The following is a 25,262-nucleotide window of genomic DNA, read 5'->3' on the forward strand; positions in this document are numbered from 1 at the left end:
ACTTTGTCCCAAATGGAAAGTTTTCTTGTGGGTGGGGCTGGAGATCGGTTTCTTGGGAAAGGATCAGTGGATAATGTGTGCTTAGTATTAAGAAGGTTACCATTTGTCCTGTGGTTACAGTAATATGAAGGTGTGTGAGCTTGTTCTAAAGGTAATTGATGGCATTAGTCTCTGTTTTGATTGATACATCTGAATCTCCTTCCCTTTATAAATGTGATAGAACCTCACATAGGATCATAGGGAACTGTGTTTCCCAATATTGGATGATGGAGTGACTCTGTCCACCTGCAAATTTAATATTAGCATGTTGATGACATCCTTGATGCTAGTTTCTTGAAGTGTGTGTGTGTGTGTGTGTGCGCGCGCAGCATAGTCACCTTCCTCTTTCCTACCTTCTGAAATCACATCAAGCTGTCAAACTTCCATTGCAACTATTTCCTCAGTTTCAAATGATGCCATCATTTTAAACTGTGAGGAAATAGTTGCAACGGAAGTTTGACAGCTTGATGTGATTTCAGAAGGTAGGAAAGAGGAAGGTGACTATGCTGCAAACACCGATATGTTTTAACTAACTCCATGGGCCAAGGCTTGTGACTGGCCAGTCATACCCAACAAAGCTCAAGACTGGGCAATCACACCTCCCTTGTCAGTAAAGCATTACTGTAAGAACTATTAATGTACATTTGAATGGGCTGTGTTGTTGTCGACCCTCGGACTCCAATCATTAACTGTAGCTATTCCATATTATTGTATGCTCTCTTTTAGTTTGTGTGGTATCATTCCTGGGTTGAGCAGCATCTTTCTTCCACGAATGAACCCTTTTGTTTTGATCGACCTTGCAGGGGCTTTAGCTCTTTGCATTACATATATGCTAATTGAAATTAAGTAAGTACATTTGAATTTAACCATAAAATTTATAGACATTGAAAAACAGATGTGTCCTCTAACATTACACTTATTTCTTTCAGTAATTATTTTGCAGTTGATACTGCCTCGGCAGTAGCCATTGCCTTAATGACTTTTGGTACCATGTATCCCATGAGCGTCTACAGTGGAAAGGTGTTGCTACAGGTGAGATGGCAAGGGAAGCCACTTCGAAATAGAATTTTACAACAGAAACTACTGCCATTACAGATTTCATTTAATAAAAGAATTACAAGAAGCAACTGAATGCATATTTGAACTATATCTGATCCGACTCAAATATGCATCTAGAATTTTTGGTTGCATATGGCACTTCTGGATTTTGTTTTTGAATCTATAGCTCTGTGTGTCTGTGTGTCTTTTTAAAGACTCCTACTATGATAAATGTTGTTATAGTACAGAAAAGTGCTCCAAGAAGAAAAGCAGATACAAGAAAGTCGTGTGGTATTTCTTTACACATAAACAAACTGCTGATGGTTTACAGGTTAAAAGTAGAGGCCTAGATCCTACTCTTCGTTTTATGAGAAGGTGGATATTTAGAACAGAATCTGCAGACGATCTTCATTTAAAAAATCTAGTAACCTGTGAATAGGCCTGTTCACTCAGCATCCCCTATAATCTGTTGTCTTCTGAGGCAGTTTTCCTTGAACTTTGACCCTTCTTTCCTGGGCCCACTCACTAAAAAATTAATTTATACATGTAGTCATTCACAAGAGAAATTTCCTAAACTTCTGAAAGAATAATGATTGTTTAGGCATAAATCAGATATGAGGCTAACCTTCAAAAAGTTGAAATGCAAGCAATAAATCTTTAGGGGAACAATACAATAGGGCTGGTTTGAACAATGCTGTCCCTGCCCATATAGTTAAGAAGGGGACACACCAAGAGTGTGCCCATCAGGATGTTGTCTATAGAGGTCCCAGTGCCCTCCTAGCATGTCCTTTTATCGTGTGTGTGTGTGGGGGGGGGCTGTTCATCCGAATAGCCCTTTTACATGTGCTTGAAATACTTGTTTAAAGAGGTATGTGGAACATGAATCAATCTATTCAGATGAACATTCTTCCCTGACATGATTAAGGGGCATGGTGGGAGGGTGCCAGGAGGGTTGTGCAGCCTTCATGGACATATTGCTGGATGTTTGAAAGGGCTTTTGTGGGGGGTGGGGAGCAAAAATCACCTCCCCCTCCCCACATGTTGTGTTGAGAAGCAAGCCTAATGTGCAGTTAGTTTCCTCTCTGCTTATGAGAATGGAGCTCTTGCTCTGTCCTCATAAGCTTGCAGGACATGTCAGCCATTGCTCTTTATATTGGCTGTTGGATCGGTTTTGCAAATTAAGTGAATTTGGCTGCTATCGATTCCCCTGCTAACTGAGCAAAGGTGATTCTCTTATATTCAGCAGCGGGCGATGGGGAGCAAATGGCCCTATCCAACCACAGCACAGCATTCCTCCAGTGGCTGTTGCTGGAATCTGCCTTGTGTTTCTTTTAGATTGTGAGCCCTTTGGGGACAGGGGCCCATTTTATTTATGTATTATTTTCATATGTAAACCGATTTGTGAACTTTGGTTGAAGAGCCAAATATATATAAATATTAGTAGTATAGATTCTTTTTTCTCCTGTGACAGACTTCCAATTTTAATTTCAGCAAGTTTTAAAACAAAGGCTTAGGGAAGTTATAGGCACTTTCTTATGGAACCCTCAAATTGTAAGTAAAATAAAATTAAACAATCTTGACAGTACTATGCGAAGAACTTGGTTTATATGGTATTTCATTATATAGTACTAATATTAAAATTCTTTCATATTGGTCAGCCAATAAGTATTAGTGTTGCTAAATAGAAACAGAAGGGGGATTAGCAGAGAGAAAGGAATTTAAGAGTTCCTGACTCCTTCTCGATTGTATTTAGTGACTCGATTGTAACATTGTATTGGGCTTTTGACTTATAGTTTCTGTAGTATACGCTTAGCACTTACTAAGTCACAATATCACTCCTAAAGCTTTGTGGGAGGACCAAACTTTTAAAGAAATAAGTGTAATCAAACTTTGTTTTTTTTCAGACAACACCACCTCATGTGATTGGACAGTTAGATAAACTTATACGAGAGGTAAGTTATTATAAAGTGTTGCACTTATACATAGTGGCCAGCACCCAACTCTTCCTCCACCACTGCCCATGTCTGTCCAGAAATCCAAGGGGTTGCCCCTTTCACATGTCCCCATGTGTGTCTGCCTTTGGCACTGGAGAGGGGGCAATGTTTCTTTTTGGTGACATTCCCTCATCAGATGCTGCTCTGGAGGATCCCTGGACCTTGCCAGGGGGCTGTTGAAGGGTTGTTGGAACTGCCTCTGGCATGGGAGAGCCAAAAAAAAGTCCCTATACATGAACTGAACACCATCTGCAGTGCTTTGGATCCTACCTTATAAAAATTGAGTTCAGGGGCTAAAAGGGTATAACAAGAACCTTACTCTTTCATCTGTGTCTCTTAGATGTATTTTTTTGCTTTTGTAATGTAGGTGCTTCCATTTTCATTGTGTATGAAATAAATGGATTGATGTTTGAATTAGATAACCAGCATGCGTATAAGTGTCTCATCATTTAAATAGCTTTGGATTTTCAATTCTATTTCCCCCACTGATCTCATCATTTACATTTTGTGGAATGTTGATGGATGTTACAGTGGAAAGTAAACAGCTGTAAACGTTTCCTTAATCAAATTTAGAGTTAACCTTACAGTTTCTTTACAAGTAAAGGAATAAATAGATATGAGTGCTGATGTTAATACCTGTTTATTTGGAAGATTTCAGTGTGATTTAATTCCAACTAATGTTATAACACCCCAGGGCTGTGTTGCTTATGCTGTTAGAGAAGGAAACGGTACCTTTCTCATTCTTTGTAAAAACACTCAGGCACAATTCTCTGGGAAGGTCTTATTCAGAAGCCCCATTGAAATGGGTGGCAGCTGGGCAAGAATAGAGTTCATTTCCATGGAGCCTGGGCAGCAGATTCCTCTGGGAGCTTGCACCCTACATATCTAATGTGCTTTACTTTTTCCTAGAAAGTGAAAGGAGGTGAAGGGGGCAGGTTGGAATTGAAGGTCTTATTGAGAACAGAAAGTATAAGCTGACGTCATTAGATTAAGACATTAGTGGGTGGTAAGACCTTGGAGACAACACAGGCCAGGAGTAAGCACCTGGCCTAGTATTTTTGACTAGTTTTCATTTAAAGAATCACAAGGATTCATTGGGTGAATGCCACTGAAGAACACCTTGTTAAGGCTGAAGTGCTTTGGCATTGTATGAAAAGTATCAGAAAAACAATCTTGAATTATTTGTGGGTGAATCTTGATCCTACAAGAAAGGTTTATTGGATTACCAGTTTGCATATCTGGATATTTGGGATTTCAGAAGAATTTTTTTTAGATTGGTTTGCAAGCATGGGATTCCATTCTCATTGTGACTTACCTTGAAGACTCAAGTCAAGGAGGACAGTTTGGGACTATATTACATAAGAGTCACTTGTCTTTTGGTCTAGATTAATATGTATATTAATTATAATTATTAATTGTTTATACTGTTTTATATTGCTATTTTAGCTAAGATATTAATTTTTGTTAATATGCATATGTGTGTTCTACAGGTTATGTAATGTATAGAGGCTTATGTACATTTTTAAAAGTATCAATATTTCTCTGTTGGATAGCAATATTGTTTTAGGGCTTTTTAAAAATATCTGTTGTATTAGTAGTACCCATTTAGGTCCTTTTAATTATTGTAGCTTGAATTGCTTTCTTAACTGTGTGCCATTGTGTGTGTTGAACTAGGTTTCTACTTTGGATGGAGTGTTAGAAGTTCGAAATGAACACTTCTGGACATTGGGATTTGGTACTCTGGTAAGTCCCCTCCCACCCCCGAACAACCATTTTTTCTTTTAAAATGACACATGACTCGCTACATAAATAATGCAACAAATAAAATCCAATAGTTTCTCATGTAGCCCGAAGTTATAGTCTTAGTACAAATATATATTATGTATTAGGCCTGTGCAAATATTTGCCTCCAGATAGCTGCAGCAGAATAATCCGTATAGTGCTGCTGGCCCCTCACGGAGGCAACGGTTCCCATTGTTCACTTCCACACATGCTTGCTGTTCCCTGTGTCAGAGGAACTCCTTAAAGAGGAATGGAGTGACATCTTGGAAGGCATGTGGGGAGTGCGGAGAAGTGAAGTCCTTTCCAGAGCTTTCCCCATATTACTCTATGGAGAGAGGGCTGGAAAAGACTCTACATCCCAGTGTTCCCTGTATGACTTTGCAGATGTTGCTGGGGCTCAGCAGGGCTCCCTTTCCCTTTAAGGAGCTCTGCCGGCACAGAAACAGCAGAACAGTATGCAGCCGAGTAGTGGAAACAGTTGTCTCTGCGTGGTACCTGTGGGACTGTAAGAACTATTCAGCTTTGGCTATTCCAAGCCAGATATTTGCATAGTCTTGTTATGTACTCTAGACTGCGGGCAGCATCCAGACAAAGTCCCATTGAAATTAATGTAGTTCTGACTAACTTTTCCCATTGATTTCCATCGTGCTTAATTATGACTGTCTAGTTTGGTTGCTGCCCAGAGGATCTTTGTCATGATCCCCTGTATATTCACATCCATGGAATACATGGGAGTGCTCGTGTGCAGTTGATCCATCAGGAAACATCTAAAATTCCACATTGCCCAGAAGTGTATTATCTACATAATTGTGGATAACCCCTGCAAAAAGTCTATAGTGGTTGTCTTCAGGGATCTAATGGGTGTATTTTTAATTTATTTTCTAGGCTGGATCGGTACATGTGAGAATTCGAAGAGATGCCAATGAGCAAATGGTACTTGCTCATGTGACCAATCGATTGTATACTTTAGTATCTACTCTGACTGTTCAGATTTTCAAAGATGACTGGATCAGGCCTGCATTGGCCTCCGGACCTATTGCAAACAATATGCTGAATCTTTCAGATCATCACATCATTCCAATGCCACCTCTAAGGCCTTTAGAAAACTCTAGCCCTGCTACATCTACTCCAGCCAAACCAAGCAGTCCACCTCCAGAATTCTCTTTCAACACTCCAGGCAAAAATATGAATCCAGTCATTCTCCTGAACACTCAGACAAGGCCGTATGGACTGGGCTTCAACCGTGGAACTGTGCCTTACAGCGGTGTTTTCACTCAAGGCTTTGGAGTGCCTGGAGTGGGGGCAACCCAGGGATTCAGGACTGGCTTAATAAATGTCCCCCACAGATATGGAGCTGGCATTCGAGGTCAGTCTAGACCTTAATAAACTATTTCCCATATTTATTGTTTGAATTCCCCCCCCCCACCTATTTTATTGCTCAGCTTTTACAAGACCAATTTTCTAGATGACTGGGATCAAATATTTCCAATAATCATGACACTATGAGTTCATAATTTTATTCAGTCTTTGAGACATTGCTCTCAATAACTGGAAAGCCCCAGCTTTACAAGTAGTGAGCTTATTCATATCTTTATTGTTTCTTTCATAAATGATTACCACATAAAATGAGCAGAGCTCCAGAAGAAAACAAATTTGCGATGAAGTGAATTTTTTTCTGAATTCACCCCCCCCCCTTTTCTTAGCCTGATGACTATTAAAAGATTGTTATCTAACATAAAGGTTTCCATTATTTTTCTAAAACTTTGGTGCCTCTGATGTAATCATTCAATCATTTAAGGAGTCATATATCTTTGGAAAAGATGGAGAAGTGCTTCAAATAAGTGTCCACAGATGTCAAAAGTTCAAACAGACTGAAATATAGTTCGACCATTTATTTTATATATATTGCTGTCAGGTTTATAAGAGTTTTGATGACTCTTCTACAGCTTTAGCTATTGCCAATTAATTTTTATATGTGTCTTCTATGTTTGACGGTTTGCTGGAAATAAAGTATTAAACTTTACTGCTTTTAAACTGTTGTTAACCCTGTTTGAATAAGTGGGAAGAGGTGCATTTGTCTGAGGGATGCTTTGGTGAACTCACTAGCAGCCTGATGTTTGGGAAACACTGATCTTAAAATCCATCTTCGGCTGCTTTTGAAATTTGACATTACCTCTGGAAGAGTGCAAGGCCGTGACCTCCCGGTATCTAGCTTGTGTCCGTAACAACAGTTCAGCATATCCATTTTTCATCAGCAGCATCAAGCAGTTGAACACAACACATGAGTTTAATATATTCTGCTAATGATATTTGTGATGCTTTTCTTTATTGTTGGGGCCATTTAGAAGTTGTGTACCACATCCTTGTATTGAGCACCATAACCAGTCTTCCCTCAGTTACTTCTCATCTGCTAAGAAGGTCATTTAGGCTACTATTGTTTGCAAAACAGATTCTGTTGTAGGAATGTGGAAACTCCCTTCTTTTTCCTACCTCTAGATTTCCTTCCAAAACCTCAATTTCACCCCCTCATGATTAAAGGGACACTTCTGACTCATTGTTTAAGGAGGATATGAGTGTAGGTGAAGTTTGATTTCTCTTCCTCTCTGCCCGTTGCTTCAGTGGTTAGTTCTGTCCTTCCCTTTATGGTGAGTAGGTTCCCTGGCAGCTATTCCTCTTTCTCATCAGAGAAGACTATTTAATGGTAATGGGGACGTGATACTCTTTGAAGCAGGACAATGTTGCCGCCAGAGCCTATGCAGGTTCTCCTTGATCCTCTGCCAGGGAGAGGTCCAGGCTATGTCCCTCCCACTCACTCACTCACTCACTCACTCAAGCAGTCTGGTGAACAACAAATACACACCCTCTGTAGCTTGGATTCAGAGAACAGTGAATGGCACACTACATATGGAATGGGGCTTTCTCAACCCTTCCTGCAGGTCATAGTGTCATCGTCCCCCACCCCACCCAAAATGGATTTTGATTCCAAAATAGCATGAGTTACAACATGATGGGCTGCTAATGGAGTGGAAGACAGAAATCCAACAGTCCTTCCTCATGAATGGAAGTGGTGTTCCATACATACACACACATTCAGTAATGTTCCTAGGATGGTTTACAAAAACAAAATGTAAAGGATATGGATCATTTGATCTGGATTAAGCATTCTTTCTTGTGGTTTCTTTGAGGTTAAAGAACTCTTCACCAGGCAGAAGGCAGTTTGTATTCTCCTAGGCCAACAGAATTGGTTTAGTAGAAAATATTGTCTTACCCACTGTGTATATTTTGGTTTTTCACACCAACATAACTGAAAGTGTAAATGTTGGGGGCGGGGGAAAGAATAATAGCTTCCAACTGATTTTTAACAAGGTTTATTTTACCGTGATAATCTATAAGTCACTTGCTTATCCAGTAAACACAAGTTTGATGCTCTGTTTAAAGACCCAGCTAACTAAGCAAAGAGGCATCTTTCAAAGTGGTGATTCTCTTATATTTAGCAGGGGGAGAGCAACTGGCCCTATCCAACCCCAGCACAGCATCCCTCCAGTAGCTGTTGCTGGTATGTGCCTTATGTTTCTTTTGAGCTTGTGAGCCCTTTGGGGACAGGGGACTATCTTCTATATGTATTATTTATTTTTCTATGTAAACCGCTTTGAGAACTTTGGTTGATGAGCGGTTTATAAATATTGTACTAGTAGTAGTAATAGTAGTAGTAATAGTAAAGACTACATTTGGGTTATGGAATTTTAACAACAAAATCAGACATAAGAACCAAAAATATGGCTTCTGTTACAAATGGCAACCAGCAACTGTAACGTGCTAAATTAGTTTATTTTCTTAAAACATTTTTGTTTTAATTCCATATAATCTTAAAACAAATTGGTGGAAAAAACTATGTACATTCCTCTTGCTGATGCTATAGATACTAACTCTGGTACAGTTAAGACTTCCATGATGTAGAGGAATTCCTACAGTAAAAGGTCTAAATGAATGGGCTTGCTGCTGTCTCTTACCTGTCCCCTGTACGCTATAACTGATAGGCTATGGTGGGTGGTCCCAAGAAAACTATAAAGCTCAGAGGAGTCTCTTGAAGTACATTTTTGCTCTCATTAATAAGGGATAATTTATTCCTTGTCATTTTTACATCTCTATGTTCACTTGTCCTTCCCCTCCTCCCCGCCCCCTTCTTCAGTTCAGAGGAGACAAACCTGATCTTTATGAGTGATTTTTACGCTAATTCTCTGTAGAATCTATTCTGTTAACGAAAGTGTTTTCTGTTAACATCAGTAATAGAGTAATTGCATTGGAATTTACTGGGAGTTGCCTATCTAGGAGACTCTTTTTAAATTAGAAACTGTTGATATTGTCTAACTCCAACTCCAAGGGGCTGCTGTTTCAGCTTAGCTGATTGTGTAACTATTACAGTGACTATCCAAAACTGGAGACAGGAATGCTGTCTATCCTGCATGTACCTGGTGCAGGTTTGAAAATGTAAGCGCTTGCCCTAACAGTGGTTGGTTGTACTGTTGAGTTGGTGTCAACTTCTGGCAACCGCAGAGCCATGTGGTTTTCTTGGTAGACTACAGGAGGGGTTTGCCATTGACTTCTCCCATGCATATGAGACGATGCCTTTCAGCACCTTCCTATATCGCTGCTGCCTGATAAAGGAGTTTCCCATATTCTGGGAAACACACCAGTGAGGATTCAAGCCAACAGCTTCCTGCTCTCTAGGCAGGTTGCTTCCCTGCTGCACTCACTTCTAAAGCATTTTTAAAAGGGTTAATTCAGAGTATCTGCAGAAGCCCTGTCCCTTACATGTACTCAAGTCCAGTGTTACAAAGCAGCATTGAGAGAGATGTACTTCTGTGGTCAGTACTGATGGGATTGAAGCCCTGAGTTCAAATGTATGAATTGGGCACTCCAGTTTCCCAAAGTACTGAGCAGCAGCTGTTGTATCTACTGGAGCAAATGCAAAGGAAGTAGTCTAGGATCTTAAAGGTGAAAACACTGGGGTGGTTGATTGGCATTAGGCAGAGTCATTGAGAGTGTTGCTTCAGTTATAATAGCCAAGGCATTCTTTCTGCTGCTACAGCTAAAGCAGGTTTATAGAATCACATTATTAGATGAAGTTGCTGTGACACGATTGCATTGGTGTGTATTATATATTTTCAAAGGATATGGAAGTTGCTGCCTGAAAATGTGCACATTCAGGAATAAGCGTAGCTTCACATGTTCAGTGGTGTCAGTACAAGTCACCATTTGCTAGGTGGTAAGCAATCTGTAGTAAGACTGCTACCTCAGCCCTGACTTGCATCCGCTATCCTGGGAACTGTCCTATACAGACATTTTAGTGTTCAGATGTCTGTTCACTCACATACACTTTTGTGTGAATGACTATACCTGCCGTCATTTCAAAAGTGAACCTGGATACAGGCCCCTCAAATGCAGGATAAAGATAGGATGTGTAGTACTGCTATGCCTGTGTTCAGAAAAAATGTGTGAATAATTGTGCCTGTGTACAGATCTGTATCTATGCATGCTGTACACTTATATGAGTTTTCAGGAATGTCTGAACAATGCTTATGATGCATAGCCTGTTGGAAATGCCTACTGCAGCCTCAAACCATAGAGTGGATCATAAGATCGTCCAGACATCAGATTATCACAGGAAATGAACCACCATTCATAATTCTCACCCTGATTTGTTAAGAAAACAGTGCTTTCTTAGTTCTTTGGAAGAGCAATGTAGAGAAACTATTACAAACTATCATTGGGTACAACCATGATACTGAGATCGTAGCTACGGTAAACTAAGATTCAAGTGTAGGTTACTGGTAAGCATGCTGGATGTGGACCACAGAGATGTAGGTTCAAATTTCAGTCAGCCTTAAAGCTCACTGAATGACCCTGGGCCAGTCACCATCTCTCAGTTTAACCTATCACACAGAATTGTGAGATTAATATTGGGAGGGGGAGGAGGAACCGTGTACACCAGCCTGAGCTACTTGGCAGAAGGATGGGATGTGCATGTATGAAGTGCATAAAGATGGAGGACAGTCTTTGTTATATGTACTTGCTTTTACAAGAATAATGCTTTCTATGGGCTTCTTTTCAGCACAGTTGTCACAGTGGTCTAATTATCTGTAGGTGCTCTCTGCAGATTTTCTTGGAAGAGATAATTAAAGATCACTCACAGTAGTGCTTAATCTTGAGGGATTGGCTCTCTTTTAGAGCAAGCAGTGAAGTAGGGCATTTTATTCCTAAAGGATCCAGAGCCTGTTCTTAGAAACACCCCAAGAGGGCCTGGTGGTATTATTAAAACAGATCAGCAATTTGGTGGGCGAGAGGGTGTTAGGGGAGGTTGAGATACTCCAGAACAAACACTTGCAGTATTTTGTTGAGGTTGTCCACAGTGGGCTTGCTGAGGTTTTCTTCATTGTCCTGCATGGTGTGCCACACACGAGGAAAAGGAGACGGTATCAAGTGTAGAATTGGAACCCCTGGGGGGGAACAGAGAACAAAAGATGCAAAGAGGATGATCAGGTGTTTGGAGCCTACTGAGTGCAGTCTGGAATTTCTATGATGTCCTGTTCTGGTCTGATGTCTTTTACTAAATTTTGTTCTGAAATAGTTCCAAGCCAACACTGCTAGAGTGTAAGGAAATGAAATGGATGGCCATTGGACTGATGAATCGTGGCGGGGAGGAGATAATGTAAGGTTTGAGAAAACTAGCACTGAAAACTAGCTTTAGGTAACATGAGTTCAGCTAAGGGTCAAACATGCCATGATAGGGATATCAATGACCTGTCTTCTCCATTTCCATATAAAGCAGGGAGTGGACAGATCTTAATACTAAAAGCAACAATAACATGGTAACAAACCTTTCTGGGAGGATGTTTTATAGCTGCTTCCCCCATGAAGCGAAAGTAATCTGACACAGATTTAACTGAGAGTTCGTTCAGAAATAACTCCATTTTCTCCTTGTTTCCCCACCCCCAACAGGATCTCAATTGGGAGACACTTCTAAACAACAAACCATTAAAGATACTGGATAAAATACAATAGAGGGGCGTGTTCATTAACCCCCTCCTCAATGCTCCTTTTACTGTTAAAGTAAGGCTCCGGCTCCATATGTGAATGGGATAGACTCGTGAAAAGAAACACTGGGCAACTTTCTGCGCAGTCTCCCATTGATGCTGAGGACCTGCTGGGGCTGCTGCGCAACTTCAAAGGCAGCCTCAATGGGGTAGTGATGGGGTTGCAGTGGAATGCCTCTCCAGCACATCTGGGCACAGTGCTCCTTTTCATTAGAAAGAATGGAAGAAACCCTTCATTCATTCATTCATTCATTCATTCATCCACTCGTTCAATTTCTATACCGCCCTTCCAAAAAATGGCTCAGGGCAGTTTACATAGAGAAATAATAAATAAATAAGATGGATAAGATGGCTCCCTGTCCCCAAAGGGCTCACAATCTAAGAAGAAACACAAGATAGACACCAGCAACAGTCATGGGAGGTACTGTGCTGGGGGTGGATAGGGCCAGTTGCTCTCCCCCTGCTAAATAAAGAGAATCACCACGTTAAAAGGTGCCTCTTTGCCCAGTTAGCAGGAATGCACTTAGGGATGTGTGAGCTGGCTCGGTTTGAGCTGGGCTTGATGTCAAGCTGGCTTGGCTCTCAATGAGTTCAGGGTTGAACCAGACCAGCCTCAGCTTGAACCAAGCTGTCTTGGAGCTATACTGGTAAAGGGGAATCTGATGAGGGTTCTCCTTTACCAGTACAGGCAGGGGCAGGGGGGGCTATCCTACGTACAGAGGGGGTGGGAGGGGAGTTAAAATGTACTTACAAGTACGAGCTGTGGCAGCAGCTGCCACATGGGGATGTGGTGGTGGCTCCCCCCACCCCTGCTGGCCTCCCCCTGAGTACCCCGGGCTGGTTCAGGCCTGTTTGGGGCCTCTGTGCAGGCATGGTTGTCGCTAAAATGGCTTCCATGCATGCACAGAAGCCCGAACTCGGCCCAAACTGGCCTGGGCTACTCGGGGAGGCTGGGGATGGGACCACCCCCGGTGGCTGCTGTAAGTACTTTTTACTCTTCTCCTGCCCCCTCTATACCTAGGAAATCCCCCCTGCCCTGTAATGGTAAAGGGGAATCCCCACCCAATTCCCCTTTAACAGTATAGCTTCAAGCCAATTGAGCTGGCTCAGTTTGAACTCGGACTGGGCCCATCTTGACCAGGCCAAAACCGAGCTGTTCTGGCAAATCTGGTTTTGTACACACCCCTAGGAGCGCTGTGCTGCCCAGATGCATGCATGCATGCTTGCTTATTTATTTATGTAACACAATCATATTCCTCCCCAAACTCACATCTCTGGGCAGTTTACAATAAAACAACACAAATCAAAACAAATTAATATTGAGAAAAATTAAAATTTTAAAGTAACTTAAAATTTAAAAACAATGTTAAACCCCATGTCTAATTAAAAGCCTGGCTGAACAAATCTGTCCTAATGGCCTTTTAAAAAAATGGTCAGAGATGGGGAGGTTCTTATTTCTGTAATCTGCCCAGAGTTGTGAGTTTTGAGTGGTATATAAATAAGTTAAATATATAAATTTCAACAGGGAGTGCATTCTGGAGCCTCAGGGTGGCAATGGAGAAGGCCCATCCCTAAGTAGCCACCAGATGATGATGATGATAATTAATTTTTTTAAAAAACCCCACTGCATTTGTTAGCTGTCCCATAACAAATTGTGCTCTGGGTGGCTCACAACAGAGGATTAAAACATACAATAAAAACACATCACACATTAAATCATAACAGACAAAAAAGGTAAAGAGAAAATACAAAATACAATACAAAACAGCTTAAAAACTCATTTTAAAATTCGTTTAAAATCAGAACAAATCTTAAAACCTGAATTTAAAAGGCCTGTGTGAACAAAAAGATCTTTAACTGGCGTCTAAAAGAACAAAGTGATGAAGCCAGTGAGAATCTCACTGGGGAGGCTATTCCATAAAGGGGGTGCAACCACCAAAAGACAAGCTTGTGGCATCTGTAGATGGACCTCTCCTGATGATCTCAATAAGTGGTGGGGCTCATAACAAAGAAGGTATTATCTTGAATACTCTGTCCCTAAACAATTTAGGGCTTTATAGGTTATGCTTGAAATGCTTTCCACAGTAGCCCCATCACCATATTGTCAGGGCTGCCTCTGAAGTTGTGCAGCACCACTGGCAGGTCATAAACATCAATGAGACCCTTAGGACCCATTGAGTCCTTAGCATCAATGGGAGATTGTGCAGTATATTGCCCAATGTCATTAATAGTTTGCCCCCAAATGCTTCATTTCACATTTGATTTTATATGGAAAAAACATACATGTTGCAGAAATCACATTGCTCATATAACTAAGTCTCCTTTCTTAACTTATCTAGACACTAAAGTAAAGTGTGTTGTTGAGTCGGTGTTGACTCCTGGCGCCCACAGAGCCTTGTGGTTGTCTTTGGTAGAATATAGGAGGGGTTTACCATTGTCTCCTCCTGCACAGTATGAGATGATGCCTTTCAGCATCTTCCTATATGGCTGCTGCCCAATATAGGTGTTTCCCATGGTCTGGGAAACATACCAGTGGGGATTTGAATTGGCAACCTCTGGCTTACTAATCAAGTCATTTTCCCGCTGCATCATTAGCAAGGTACTAATTATAAAGAACTGCCAACCAATTAAAAACTATTAATTATTGGCTTATGTACAATTAACTGATTATATTTTAAATTATTCTGCCTGTTACCAAAGCTTTTTATGTTTCATGGAGTAAAAGAACTTAAAATTCAGCAAACCCAAAGTGCTATAAACAACAAAGAGGTGAATTAAAATAATGATGACGATTGGGAATGCAAACCAAACAGTACTGAGCTCATGTGCTTCCTCTTTTCCTGTCTTCCCTCCTCAGCTTGGGTCTAGAGTTGTGACACAAGAATCCTGCTACAGATCAAATTCTGCTTTCATATCTTGGCTTGTAAAACATGCTTTTTCACATCTCCTGGGTTCAGATGATATGCAGGGCTGCAGTTTGCTTTACCGCAGGATTGCTTTACGTGTGAAGCTTGGTGCTGTTTTTATGGGCGATCCAGCTCCCGGATGGCATCGACTTTTTGCACCAGTAACCCAAATAGCCACGAGGAGCATTGGGAGCAGAGACAGTCAATCAGGGTCTCCTTCTCTTCCCTGTTTATCTCTGCCTCTATCACCCCTCAATTGATAGAGTATACTCAGGAACTTCCTGACTTCCTCCTCCTCCTTCCCAGAATGCTTCTAGCTTTCCCTCTGAGCACCATGCTTCTATAGGTGTTTCTCTGACCACCATTTCGCCAGCACTTAGATATAGGTCTTTCCTATCATCATGTACTTCTGAATAAAGTAGATTAGTTTAACCTTACATGAATCTCCATGCTTATCATTCACAAGCTGTTGCCCCTAAGACCCTGATAACTTCTGCTGTAATGGGAGTGAGTTGGCTCCTGAAATACTCTGCTATAATAAGTAATAACCCCCCATCAACAGTTTTGGCCCATGACACTCATCCAACCAACAGACTGTCTGAACCAGGCCAGTGTCTAGTGATATCTTAGTGGCTAACAAATTGTGGCCAAGATTTTGTGGGCCAGAGATGACTTTGTGCATACTTTAGGTGTCCACATTACAAATCTGGCAATTTGAGTAGAGAGACTCCCACCCGCCCTGACTGAGGCTAAATGCAATGCAAAAGAGAGATTGGAGGATGTGTCACAGTACTATGCAAAGCACAAATGAATACAGAATCTAATCAAATGAACAAAATCCAGAGCATGTGAGCGACCCACTTCCAACTAACACTTGCTGAATATAGATATGTATAACAAGGGTGGAGCCACCATTAGGCAAACGGGTTCAAAGAACCTGGGCCACCACCAATCAGGGGCTGTGAGTGCAGCCCTAGACAGGTCCCCCGCGTCTGATGTCAGACACGGGGATGGGGCCAGGGGGCTGTGGCAGTGGCCGCACACGGGCTGCCGCCAGCCTCGCTACGCTTCTGATGCATAACAAGATCAGTACTGTAAATAATGAGAGATTATTGCTTTCCATAAGTGAGCTAGGAATTTTCAGGATCTATGAGATCAACAGAGAACTTTAAGTAGGAACTGATGAGGAAGTGTGATGCCTGAAAATCAGATCTCGTCACTGTTTACTTGAGGATTAAGATGTACCAAAAATTGAGGATAAAGTATTCCAGCCATAAATATTGTTCCATCATCTTGCTATAAGTAAACAACTAATATAGGCTTACATACCTCTTCTTAAAAATGGAATGTGGTCATCCTCAACTGGATATCTTCGTAAATCACCCCGGAAATACTGTCTTCCAGGAGTGTAGTTTATCAACAAACCCAAATCACTGAGGTTTTGTTCTGCAGTTAAAAAAGAAAACAATGTTTTAAGCCAGGTATAGCAAGATATAATGACTAAAAAGGGCCTTAAGTTTGATTTAAAACAACTCATTTTGAGGCAGGAAAGTCCTCCCACAATCATTTACTCCACAATTTCACATGATAAAGGAGTCTTGTGAATTCCTTTGCTATGATTGCTGGCATTTATCATGTCCTGGAAAACAAGGTGGTTGTGTGAACTGGGCGTTTTCACAGGGAACACTATTGAATGTCGTGTCAGACTGAATATGATTAGCTGCCCCATTAGCAGTTCACTGTTTAGTTAATACTTGCCTAGTTCTTTATCTTAAAAAATGGGATGAGGGACTTCGTATGACTTGTTACATTCTGGTGCTTTAAAAGCAGAGATAGAACAGGGTTTTTTAAACTTTTTTTTTTAAAGCAATATCCAGAATTTCTACTGTGTAAGACTTGCAGAACTGATTTTATTTTAGTTGCTATGTTTGTGTAACATGTTCTTACCAATTGCTTCAAGTCTCCCAAACCACCGAGCCGTGTTCATAAAGTAAACTGGAAAAGTTGGATTTCGAGCACCAATTAAATCCAGTAAAACAAAAAGGTCCTATGAAAAATAAATGAAGAACTGTGTTAAATGTCACAGCAGGGGTGCTCCTAACCTCAGTGCCCATGCTGCACTAGTCGCCACACTAGTCCCCGCTGGCGTACTTGGGCAAGGGTGGAAAGACCTTCCACCCACACTCGAGAAATGCTATTAGAGTGGAAACACATTTTCAAGGGTCATATGATGACTTTCCCTGTGCAGCCTCAGCAGCATCACTGGTTTACTATGAACGCAAGCAGTAAGTCAGGATAATATTGTTAGATTTCCATTTAACATAACATAAGAACAGCCCTGCTGCATCAGGCCCAAGGCCCATTTAGTCCAGAATCCTGTTTCACACAGTGGCCCACCAGATGCCACTGGAAGCCTACAGGCAGGAGTTGAGGGCATGCCCTCTCTCCTGCTGTTACTCCCCTGCAACTGGTACTCAGAGGCATCCTGCCTTGGAGGCTGGAGGTGGCCTACAGCCCTCCAACTAGTAGCCGATGATAGACCTCTCCTCCATTAAGTTATCCAAACCCCTCTTAAAGCCTTCCAGGTTATTGGCTGTCACCACATCTTGTGGCAGAGAATTCCACAAGTTGATTATGCGTTGTGTGAAAAAATACTTCTGTTTGCTGGTCCTACATTTCCCAGCAATTCTGGTTCTAGTGTTATGTGAGAAGGAGAAGAATTTCTCTCTATCTACTTTCTCCACACCATGCATGATTTTATAGACCTCTATCTTGTCTCCTTGCAGTCATCTTTTTTCTAAACTAAATAGCCCCAGGGTGTTGTAGCCTTGCCTCATAAGAAAGGTGCCCTAGATCAGCTTGGTTGCCCTCTTCTGCACCTTTTCCAGTTCTACAATGTCCTCCTTTAGATGTGGTGATCAGAATTGTACACAGTACTCCAGGTGTGGCCGCACCATAGTTTTGTATAAGGGCTATACAAATTACAAGATTAGCAGTTTTATTTTATATACAAGATTAGCAGTTTTATTTTCATTCCGCTTTAACAGAGCACTCACATTTGGGGACTAACATGGGGGCTAGCACAACATGGGTGCTGAAGTTTGAAGTGTTTGTGCTGTGTTAGGATGTCAGCTAATGCCTGCAAAATTTGGGGAATGTTGAGAATTCCAGGAAAATGATATGAATGTTCTACCTGGTGTGTGCGTGTTTGTGTCTGTCTCCCATCTTTCAATTTGGCTTACCGCAAACTATATGGTAAAAAAGATGCTACTAGAATGGCTAAGAGAGAGTCTGTAAAGTTGATGGCTATTCTTAGGACTGGCCCATCTGTGCATGACCTGAAGTCGATAACACTGAGTGGCAAATATGTTGGGTTAGTAACTTTTGAGGTATCCCACCTCAGTTTTGAGGTGTTTCATTCATTCCCCCACTGATCAGGTCATTGCTGGTGCCATTGTGAAAGGAAAGGAGAGAAGATGCTCTAGCTCAACACTCTTTGGTACCATGGGGGAAACTGCAGGAACACTGGTTTTGCACTTGTGTGTCCACAGCAGCATCCACATCCTCACGACTTAGAGGAGTCTGCAGCAGCATCTCTGCACCTCCCTCTCTCTCCATATTGGTTGCAGATCATGCCAGCCACTAAGTGTTTCCCTTTAGTAGCAGTCCTACAAGACTGACTTTACTACAAGACTGACTTTAATATTACAGCATTGATGTTGGTGTTTTGTTTTATTTTAATTTTTTTGCTTTTATTATATAAAGAGCTCCAACATTCTGCTCTGAAAATTTCCCAGTAATACCATAGCCCACTAACTACTACTAGCCCTGTGTATTTGTCAGAAGCTGTTCACAGCTTTAGGGGTCTTTTGCCAGCTGGAAACGTGTTTAGTTCTTTTGTGGGGGGGGGGGGAACTGAGATTCTTGAGATTCCATGGTGGCTGTATCTATGCTAGAGTGCCTCCTATACAACCTGTGATGTACTGTACTCACTGTTGTTCAGGTTTTGAGACCCATTGGCTTAAACAGCTACTTACATAGGCTAAGGGCATGATCCAATTCTATTAATTTTAGTAGGAGAGTTAAGTAGACACTTACCTGCCTCCCACTGAAAACCATGATACTTTCATGTTTAACTTTTGCAGAAAAGAAATAAAGAGAGAAAGCCCGGGCTACACCTGTCTAAAGGTTGCAAAATGCTTTTCTGTCTCTGCTCCAATCAAACCAAATATTTTACACAAGAATTCTTGTGATCTGATGCCTGGATCAATTACTTCAATTTCCTCTTCCCCTCATAAACTTTTCACTTACAATGCCCTGAATCTGATTTGTGTTTATGGCACCCGTTGGATGAAGTGTAGACACCATTTTCTCAGCCAAGTGCCGAGAACCATACAGAGAATCAGAAAGGGACCATTGAACGAAGGCTTCTTCACCATCAAAGAAAATTAGCTGCAGAGAGAGATCTGATGTGGCACCTGAGATGGCGTCCTGTGGAAAGATGGGAGAACAAAAGAGAAAGTCAGTCACCAGGCTCAGGGTCACAATGAATGCAGGCAGAACTGGAGAAATAAATGAATACCTTTAGAGACCGAAGCTGTCCGTCTAAGGAACGTGCCAGTTCAAGCATCATAGCACAGGGCACAGCTGAGTCGGTGGCTCCAACAAACACTTGGCCATCCAGTTGTGGTGGAAAGTATTTTGAATCATAATGACAAGCAAGCACCAAATGACGCTTGGCGAGGGGATTGAGGGTGCTGATGATATTGGAAAATGTGCGGTATCCATAAGGAGTATAGCTCTGAAATGTGTCATCTTCTACTACCCAGCCAGCTTGTAGGCCTTGCAGACGGTGCTTGATATGCTGAAAGGTATAAAGCCAAGGTCAAGTGAGATGAACATTCCTTATTTTCAAGCAGACCTACACAAATGAATTCTGCAGGAACTAGATGTACTAGAGAAGAACCTGACAAAGCTTACCATTTTCCTCTGAAATGATATACTGGAATAAAACCCATTGATAGCTTTCATTTCAAAATTTCATGTTCAGTCTACTTTCCCAAGGGAAGAAAGCTTATGAAATCACTATGCCTGTGTGTGTCTGCATGTCTGAGTTTGCGTGTGCCTCCCTCGAATAACTATTACAATCCACTACAAAGCAAATTCACAGCAAATGGGAGGGGGTCCTATGGGACCCTGACAGGGCTGGGGGTGGTGGTAGTGATCTGCCATTTCGTTTCAAGGTGGTGACCACTCAAAGTATAAACAACATCCCTTTGCAACCCATGTGTTGACTGTTGGATACAAATCAAATTCACAGCCATGGGAGGAAGTCCTAGGTAAGAGTCACCATATTCCAAGAAAAGGAAAATAGACTCCAGTTGAAGACTAGTCTGATTTACAAAGTGGAGGCGATGCTCAGCTTCAGACTGGGTTGCTATTTAAGGAGAGGTAAAGTGTGGAGGGAGAAGTTGTACACATTCCTATATCCATTATAATGAATATAGAAGCTTAATATGGGAATCACTCTTCCAAGACCCTGCACATGTAGTCATCTGGAGGTACCATCCCTGTCCACCACCAGTGAGAAGTTGGTATAGGGGTAAACCAGAAGAGATTGGGTTAATCGAAAGGCAATGGTAGCTTTGAGCAGTCACAATGTAAAGGGAAACTGGGATAGAACATGAGGGCATGTGTGTGGACACATCAACAGTTCATTTTCTCACAATTTCTTGGAAAATGCATGGAAGTAGTTAAAAATGTGAGGGTGTGGAACTCTTTGCAGACTGCTAATCTAGTTTTGAATGTAAATGAGGATGCTTATGACAGCAACTACATGCTGTACCTCAGCTGCTGTCCCTTAATTACACTTAATTGCCCACCGCTGATGTATGGCTTTGAATATTTCCTTAGCAATATGTCTCATCCACTTTAGAAATAATCCCTGTGGCACATTTAATGTTATTGGAATCAAAGTCTAACAGGGCCTTCAGGACCCTATGTATCATGTTGGTACTTGTCCACAAGAAACATGCAGTACAAATCAAAAGTGATGCGACGGAAGGCTAGTAATAGATTCAGAAGGCTACAAACAGTCTCTTCTATGGAAATTAAATGAACGAATAAGAAACCAGGACCTGGGGCTTATCAGAATGAAATCTCAGAATGAAACCACATAATATGTGAAATCACATTTAAAATATCATCTCATATATATTTTAATACCACTGGAAAGTAATAGAAAGCTATCGGAATGGCATTGTGGCCAATGTTCTCTCTAACTTCTCTCATCTATGTGCAGAATGAGTTTTGTTCTGGGCAGCAGTTATCAAGGCAGTGTGCGCGCACATGCATTCAGAATGGGGCCTTCCCAATTCAACCTGAGCAGGCTCTAAAATTGACGGAGCAAACATCAGAAAACATGTGAGCGCATGCACATGTGTACGCCTTTAGAGGGAACACTGACTGTGGCCTTCTGTGCATTCACTAGGAAGGGAGCCTCAATGATTGCCCACTAAGTCCATGGTCCAAAGAAGGTGCCTGAAGTGGTACTGAGCAAGTCCAAGTTCTGAGATAGGAGGCCTCCTTGTATACCTCCCAGGGCTTATTGGAGGAACAGCCGAATGATTAGTATAATAAAGAAATAGCAAATCAATATTAATATATGAAGCAGAAACCAAATACCTCAATGGGCTGCAAAAGGGATTGGTTCCAGAAACACACCCACAGATTATCACCTTAACTGACAGCACCAATCACCTGTTTGGCAGTGAGGGCCCTCAAATTCAAGATACATTTTTGGTAAGCCCAACTGAAATGGACAAGGAAGAGTCTGCTATTCCTTACAGGAATCCTTTTGTTCAAATCTTGATCCTATCTCACAGCAGTACAGATGCTTGCCTGAACATGCCCAGTGATTGCAGTGCCCGAGATGTCACTGTTTTCCTCTTAGCTTAGGCTGCCAGTAAGTCTCCTAGGAAACAAGATAACTAGGTGCAATAGGCACTTGCTTTGAAACAGGTTGCTTTTTCCCGCTTCATCAACTGCAGATCATCCAGCTCACCTCTCATCTCATCCTAGCTGTACTGAGATGGATCACAGTTGCTTTAGGGCTTCTCCAGTTATCAGATTTTAGCGTGATAAATGTTCAGTTGTTACCCACATGTGGGCAATCTAGGCACTTTCCCTTGAGACAGTGCACTGCTTCCATTAAAAATATTTCATATTTTCCCAACACTGGATGTGCTATAATATTGTGTAGCTGGGAATACAGCTCTTCCCACAGCTAGCATCACACATCAGATAGCATTATGATTGCTATACAGAATCTGGCTGATGGATTTGTTTGTTTGTTTGTTTGTTTTAAACAGGCCATTATTGTACATGATGTTTTATAGTTTCATGAGCAAAAGAAGGCAGATCCCTGCCCGAAGAAGCTTACAGTCTAAACTTGTTTGAGGGTGAGGACAGCAGAGGAAGGGAAGAGAGGGCAGGAAGAGATTGAGATAGTAAGGGATTTGTATTAGTATTAGCACAAACATTTATTTTATTTTAACAGATAAATAAATTATCTGTTATTACCAAATTACCAAAACTCATGTCTCTGGGCAGTGTAACATACAGTTACAGCTACTTAGATGTGCTTGAAGTTGCAATGTGCAAATATTATGTGTCCCTATTGGCTATTTTCTGTGATGATTGATGTTAATGACAATGATACAACTTCATCCTGCGGTCCTGACAGACCTGAATCACTGTGTAAATCTCAATAGCGCATTTTTTAAAAAAACGTATCTCCTCCGTAACTGTAGTGAAAACAGAGTGAGGTTCTAGTTGAAGGCTGAAACAGCATGTATTGGTGTAACTTGCAGAGTAACTTATTGAGAACCAGCATGAACCTGTATGCCCACAGCTGGCTTTAAGCTAGCCAGTGCCCTGTTGGGAAAAAATTAAAATACTGGAAACAAGTGTTGCCTCTGCATGTGTGTGTGTGTAAGAAAGATAATACTTCACCTATATTGGGCAGCAGTGATACAGGAAGATGCTGAAAGGCAGCATCTCATACTGCGTGGGAGATGGCAATGGTAAACTCCTCCTGTATTCTACCAAAGACAACCACAGAGTTCTGTGGTTGCCAGGAGTCTTGACGGCACAATTTACCTTTACCTACCTCCTTCACAGGGAGTGAGCCAGGAGAAGTAGCCTCAAAGGGGGCAAAAGTTGGTAAATGAATCTCCTCCCTGCCCTCAGCGTTGAAACCTCAGGGGTGAGCAGTTGGGGTGAGTCTCAGTCCCCACATGGCCAGAACTAAATCCTACCCCCCAACCATCCCTTCACCTCTCCCCTGCCCGGCTTTATTGTGCCAGTTATCGCCTACATAGAGCACAGGTATAGAGTCCTGCTCTTTCTCTGTTCCCGCTGAGTAGAAGTGTGGGACCTCTTGGTTTCCTTTCCACGCTGCTGTGATGTGGCGGTGGAGGTGGCAGAGAGAGAAGGAATAGCTGGCTGGCTTAGACACTCAGAATCCAGATCTCTGACATGTGGGTTCTGAGCCTCTTCAGCTATAGCTACCCACCCCTGCCCCTACCACAGCTGCATCGCCACAATATGGGAAGGAGATGGAGGGAAATAGCCCTGCCGCTCAGTGGGAGGAGAGAAAGAGTGAGCAAGGGAGCCACCGTGCTGAACTGTGGTGATTGCAGTTGTTGGAGATGAACTTCCAGTGCATCAACCTTTTGCACCAACTGTCCTAATGGCCACTAGGGGCATTGGGAGTAGAGACAGTGAGTCAGGGTCTCCCTATCTGTCCCTACTCTATGACCCCTGAACTGACTCTGCAGCACTTCCTGTGCTGAGTCACAATCCTTCCTTTCCTCCTAGAGAGCAGATGGAAACATCTCTATCTCTCTCCTTACCTATCCACTATGTAGTCCTTTAGATTAGAGATAGGTCTTTCCTATCTAAGTGTATTTAATCAATAAATATTTAGTGTTTAGTCATACAAGGATCTCCGTGTGTTTTCTCGAAACAGCTGCAATATCCAAACCATCCTCTGCTACCTACTCTGTAACTGAAGTGTGTGCTCATTCCTTAGTGCTCTGCTGTTTTACCTATTGTGGGTAAAAATCAACAACCTCTAACAGCAGTGCCTGCTTTTGAAGCAGTGTACATCGCATTGAGATTTAGCTGTTAGGTGACAAGATGATGACAAAGATTTATATACCACTCTTCAACACAAGTTCCCAAAGCGGTTTACATAGATATACATAAATAAAATAAAATAAAATGGCTCCCTGTCCCCAAAGGGCTTACAAGCTAGGTTAGGTGGTTTATAAACATAATAAATTGATAACTAAAAGTTCAGTGGTCGGAAGACTGGATGCTGTGCTGTGCTGCACAGCATTGCTTTAGGGATGTGCAGGCCAGCAGCAACTCTGCACAGCATCCCTGCAAGTGTGGTGCCCTGTGCAACCGATAGATCCACACACCCTTAAAAGTCGACTGTTCCTAGAACTGGGAGACAGACAGAAAGAAGGGACCAGGAAAGGGAGAGAACAGGAAGGGTTACTTGATAACAGGGTGAGCGGAGCTTTCAGACTCTTTGGTCTCACCTGACGCACAGCATAACTCCCTGGTGATCCTGGGTATCTCTCAATTAGTATTGGGTGCAAATCGTTTTGCCACATTCGATTGACATCTGTGCTTGCAGCAACCTCTTGAAGGAGAGTTGCATTTAAAATAGTTGGACGGTGGGAATACTGCAGAAGGAATCAGAGACATGGTTGTGATAATAAGTTACTCTAAGAAATAGTGTGTACATATCACATATTGCATTTTGGGATGTCCTTTTCCAGCAAAAGAATCTGCCCATGAAAACATGGATAAAACACGAGAAGCACATGTTGTTGCAATGCTACATACAATCAACCCAAATGTGGTCTGTGCACTCACCATGGCCGTGTGGAACCTTCTCTTGGTGTAATCCCACATGTCTGAATAGCAGAATCGTATGAACGGAGCCAACTGGATCCCTCAATAATAATCGAATGGGATAGACCTACATGAATTGCTCCAACCACATAGAAACATAGTAAGCTGCCATATACTGAGTCAGACCATAGGTCCATCTAGCTCAGTATTGTCTACAAACTGGCAGTGGCTTCTCCAAAGATGCAGGCAGGAATCTCTCTCAGCCCTATCTTGGAGAAGCCAGAGAGGGAACTTGAAACCTTCTGCTCTTCCTAGAGAAGCTCCATCCCCTGAGGGGAATATCTTACAGTGCTTGTACTTCTAGTCTCCCTTTCATATGCAACCAGGATGGACCCTGCTTAGCATTCATACACATATTACAGCTATATAGGATTAGACCACAGGAAAGCAGCTTCTACACATCTGTGTGTGGGTATGAA

At 41.9% G+C, this 25,262-nt stretch overlaps 2 protein-coding genes across 10 annotated transcripts in view; one reads left to right on the plus strand and one right to left on the minus strand.

Moving 5' to 3' along the window:
- SLC30A6 (solute carrier family 30 member 6) overlaps positions 1-6,887 on the plus strand; it is a 29,293-nt gene extending 22,406 nt beyond the window's left edge. For 5 of the 7 annotated variants that reach the window (XM_053302744.1, XM_053302782.1, XM_053302737.1 and 2 more), the window contains 6 exons: positions 766-885; positions 969-1,071; positions 2,569-2,628; positions 2,982-3,029; positions 4,746-4,814; positions 5,739-6,887. In XM_053302744.1, the coding sequence (XP_053158719.1) occupies positions 766-885; positions 969-1,071; positions 2,569-2,628; positions 2,982-3,029; positions 4,746-4,814; positions 5,739-6,236 (898 nt within the window). In that variant the 3' untranslated portion in view covers positions 6,237-6,887. The remainder of the gene's footprint in view (positions 1-765; positions 886-968; positions 1,072-2,568; positions 2,629-2,981; positions 3,030-4,745; positions 4,815-5,738) is intronic. The other 2 variants (XM_053302752.1, XM_053302769.1) reach the window with 2 other exon arrangements.
- Positions 6,888-8,662: 1,775 nt separating this feature from the next.
- QPCT (glutaminyl-peptide cyclotransferase) overlaps positions 8,663-25,262 on the minus strand; it is a 65,084-nt gene continuing 48,484 nt past the window's right edge. For all 3 annotated transcript variants that reach the window (XM_053302795.1, XM_053302803.1, XM_053302813.1), the window contains 6 exons: positions 24,465-24,611; positions 19,436-19,717; positions 19,165-19,344; positions 16,801-16,900; positions 16,183-16,299; positions 8,663-11,350 (listed from right to left, as the gene is read on the minus strand). In XM_053302795.1, coding sequence (XP_053158770.1) covers positions 11,202-11,350; positions 16,183-16,299; positions 16,801-16,900; positions 19,165-19,344; positions 19,436-19,717; positions 24,465-24,611 — 975 coding nt within the window. In that variant the 3' untranslated portion in view covers positions 8,663-11,201. The remainder of the gene's footprint in view (positions 11,351-16,182; positions 16,300-16,800; positions 16,901-19,164; positions 19,345-19,435; positions 19,718-24,464; positions 24,612-25,262) is intronic.

This window comes from Hemicordylus capensis, chromosome 1 (genome assembly GCF_027244095.1).
Source record: "Hemicordylus capensis ecotype Gifberg chromosome 1, rHemCap1.1.pri, whole genome shotgun sequence".
In the NCBI taxonomy this organism is placed as follows: Eukaryota; Metazoa; Chordata; class Lepidosauria; order Squamata; family Cordylidae; genus Hemicordylus; species Hemicordylus capensis.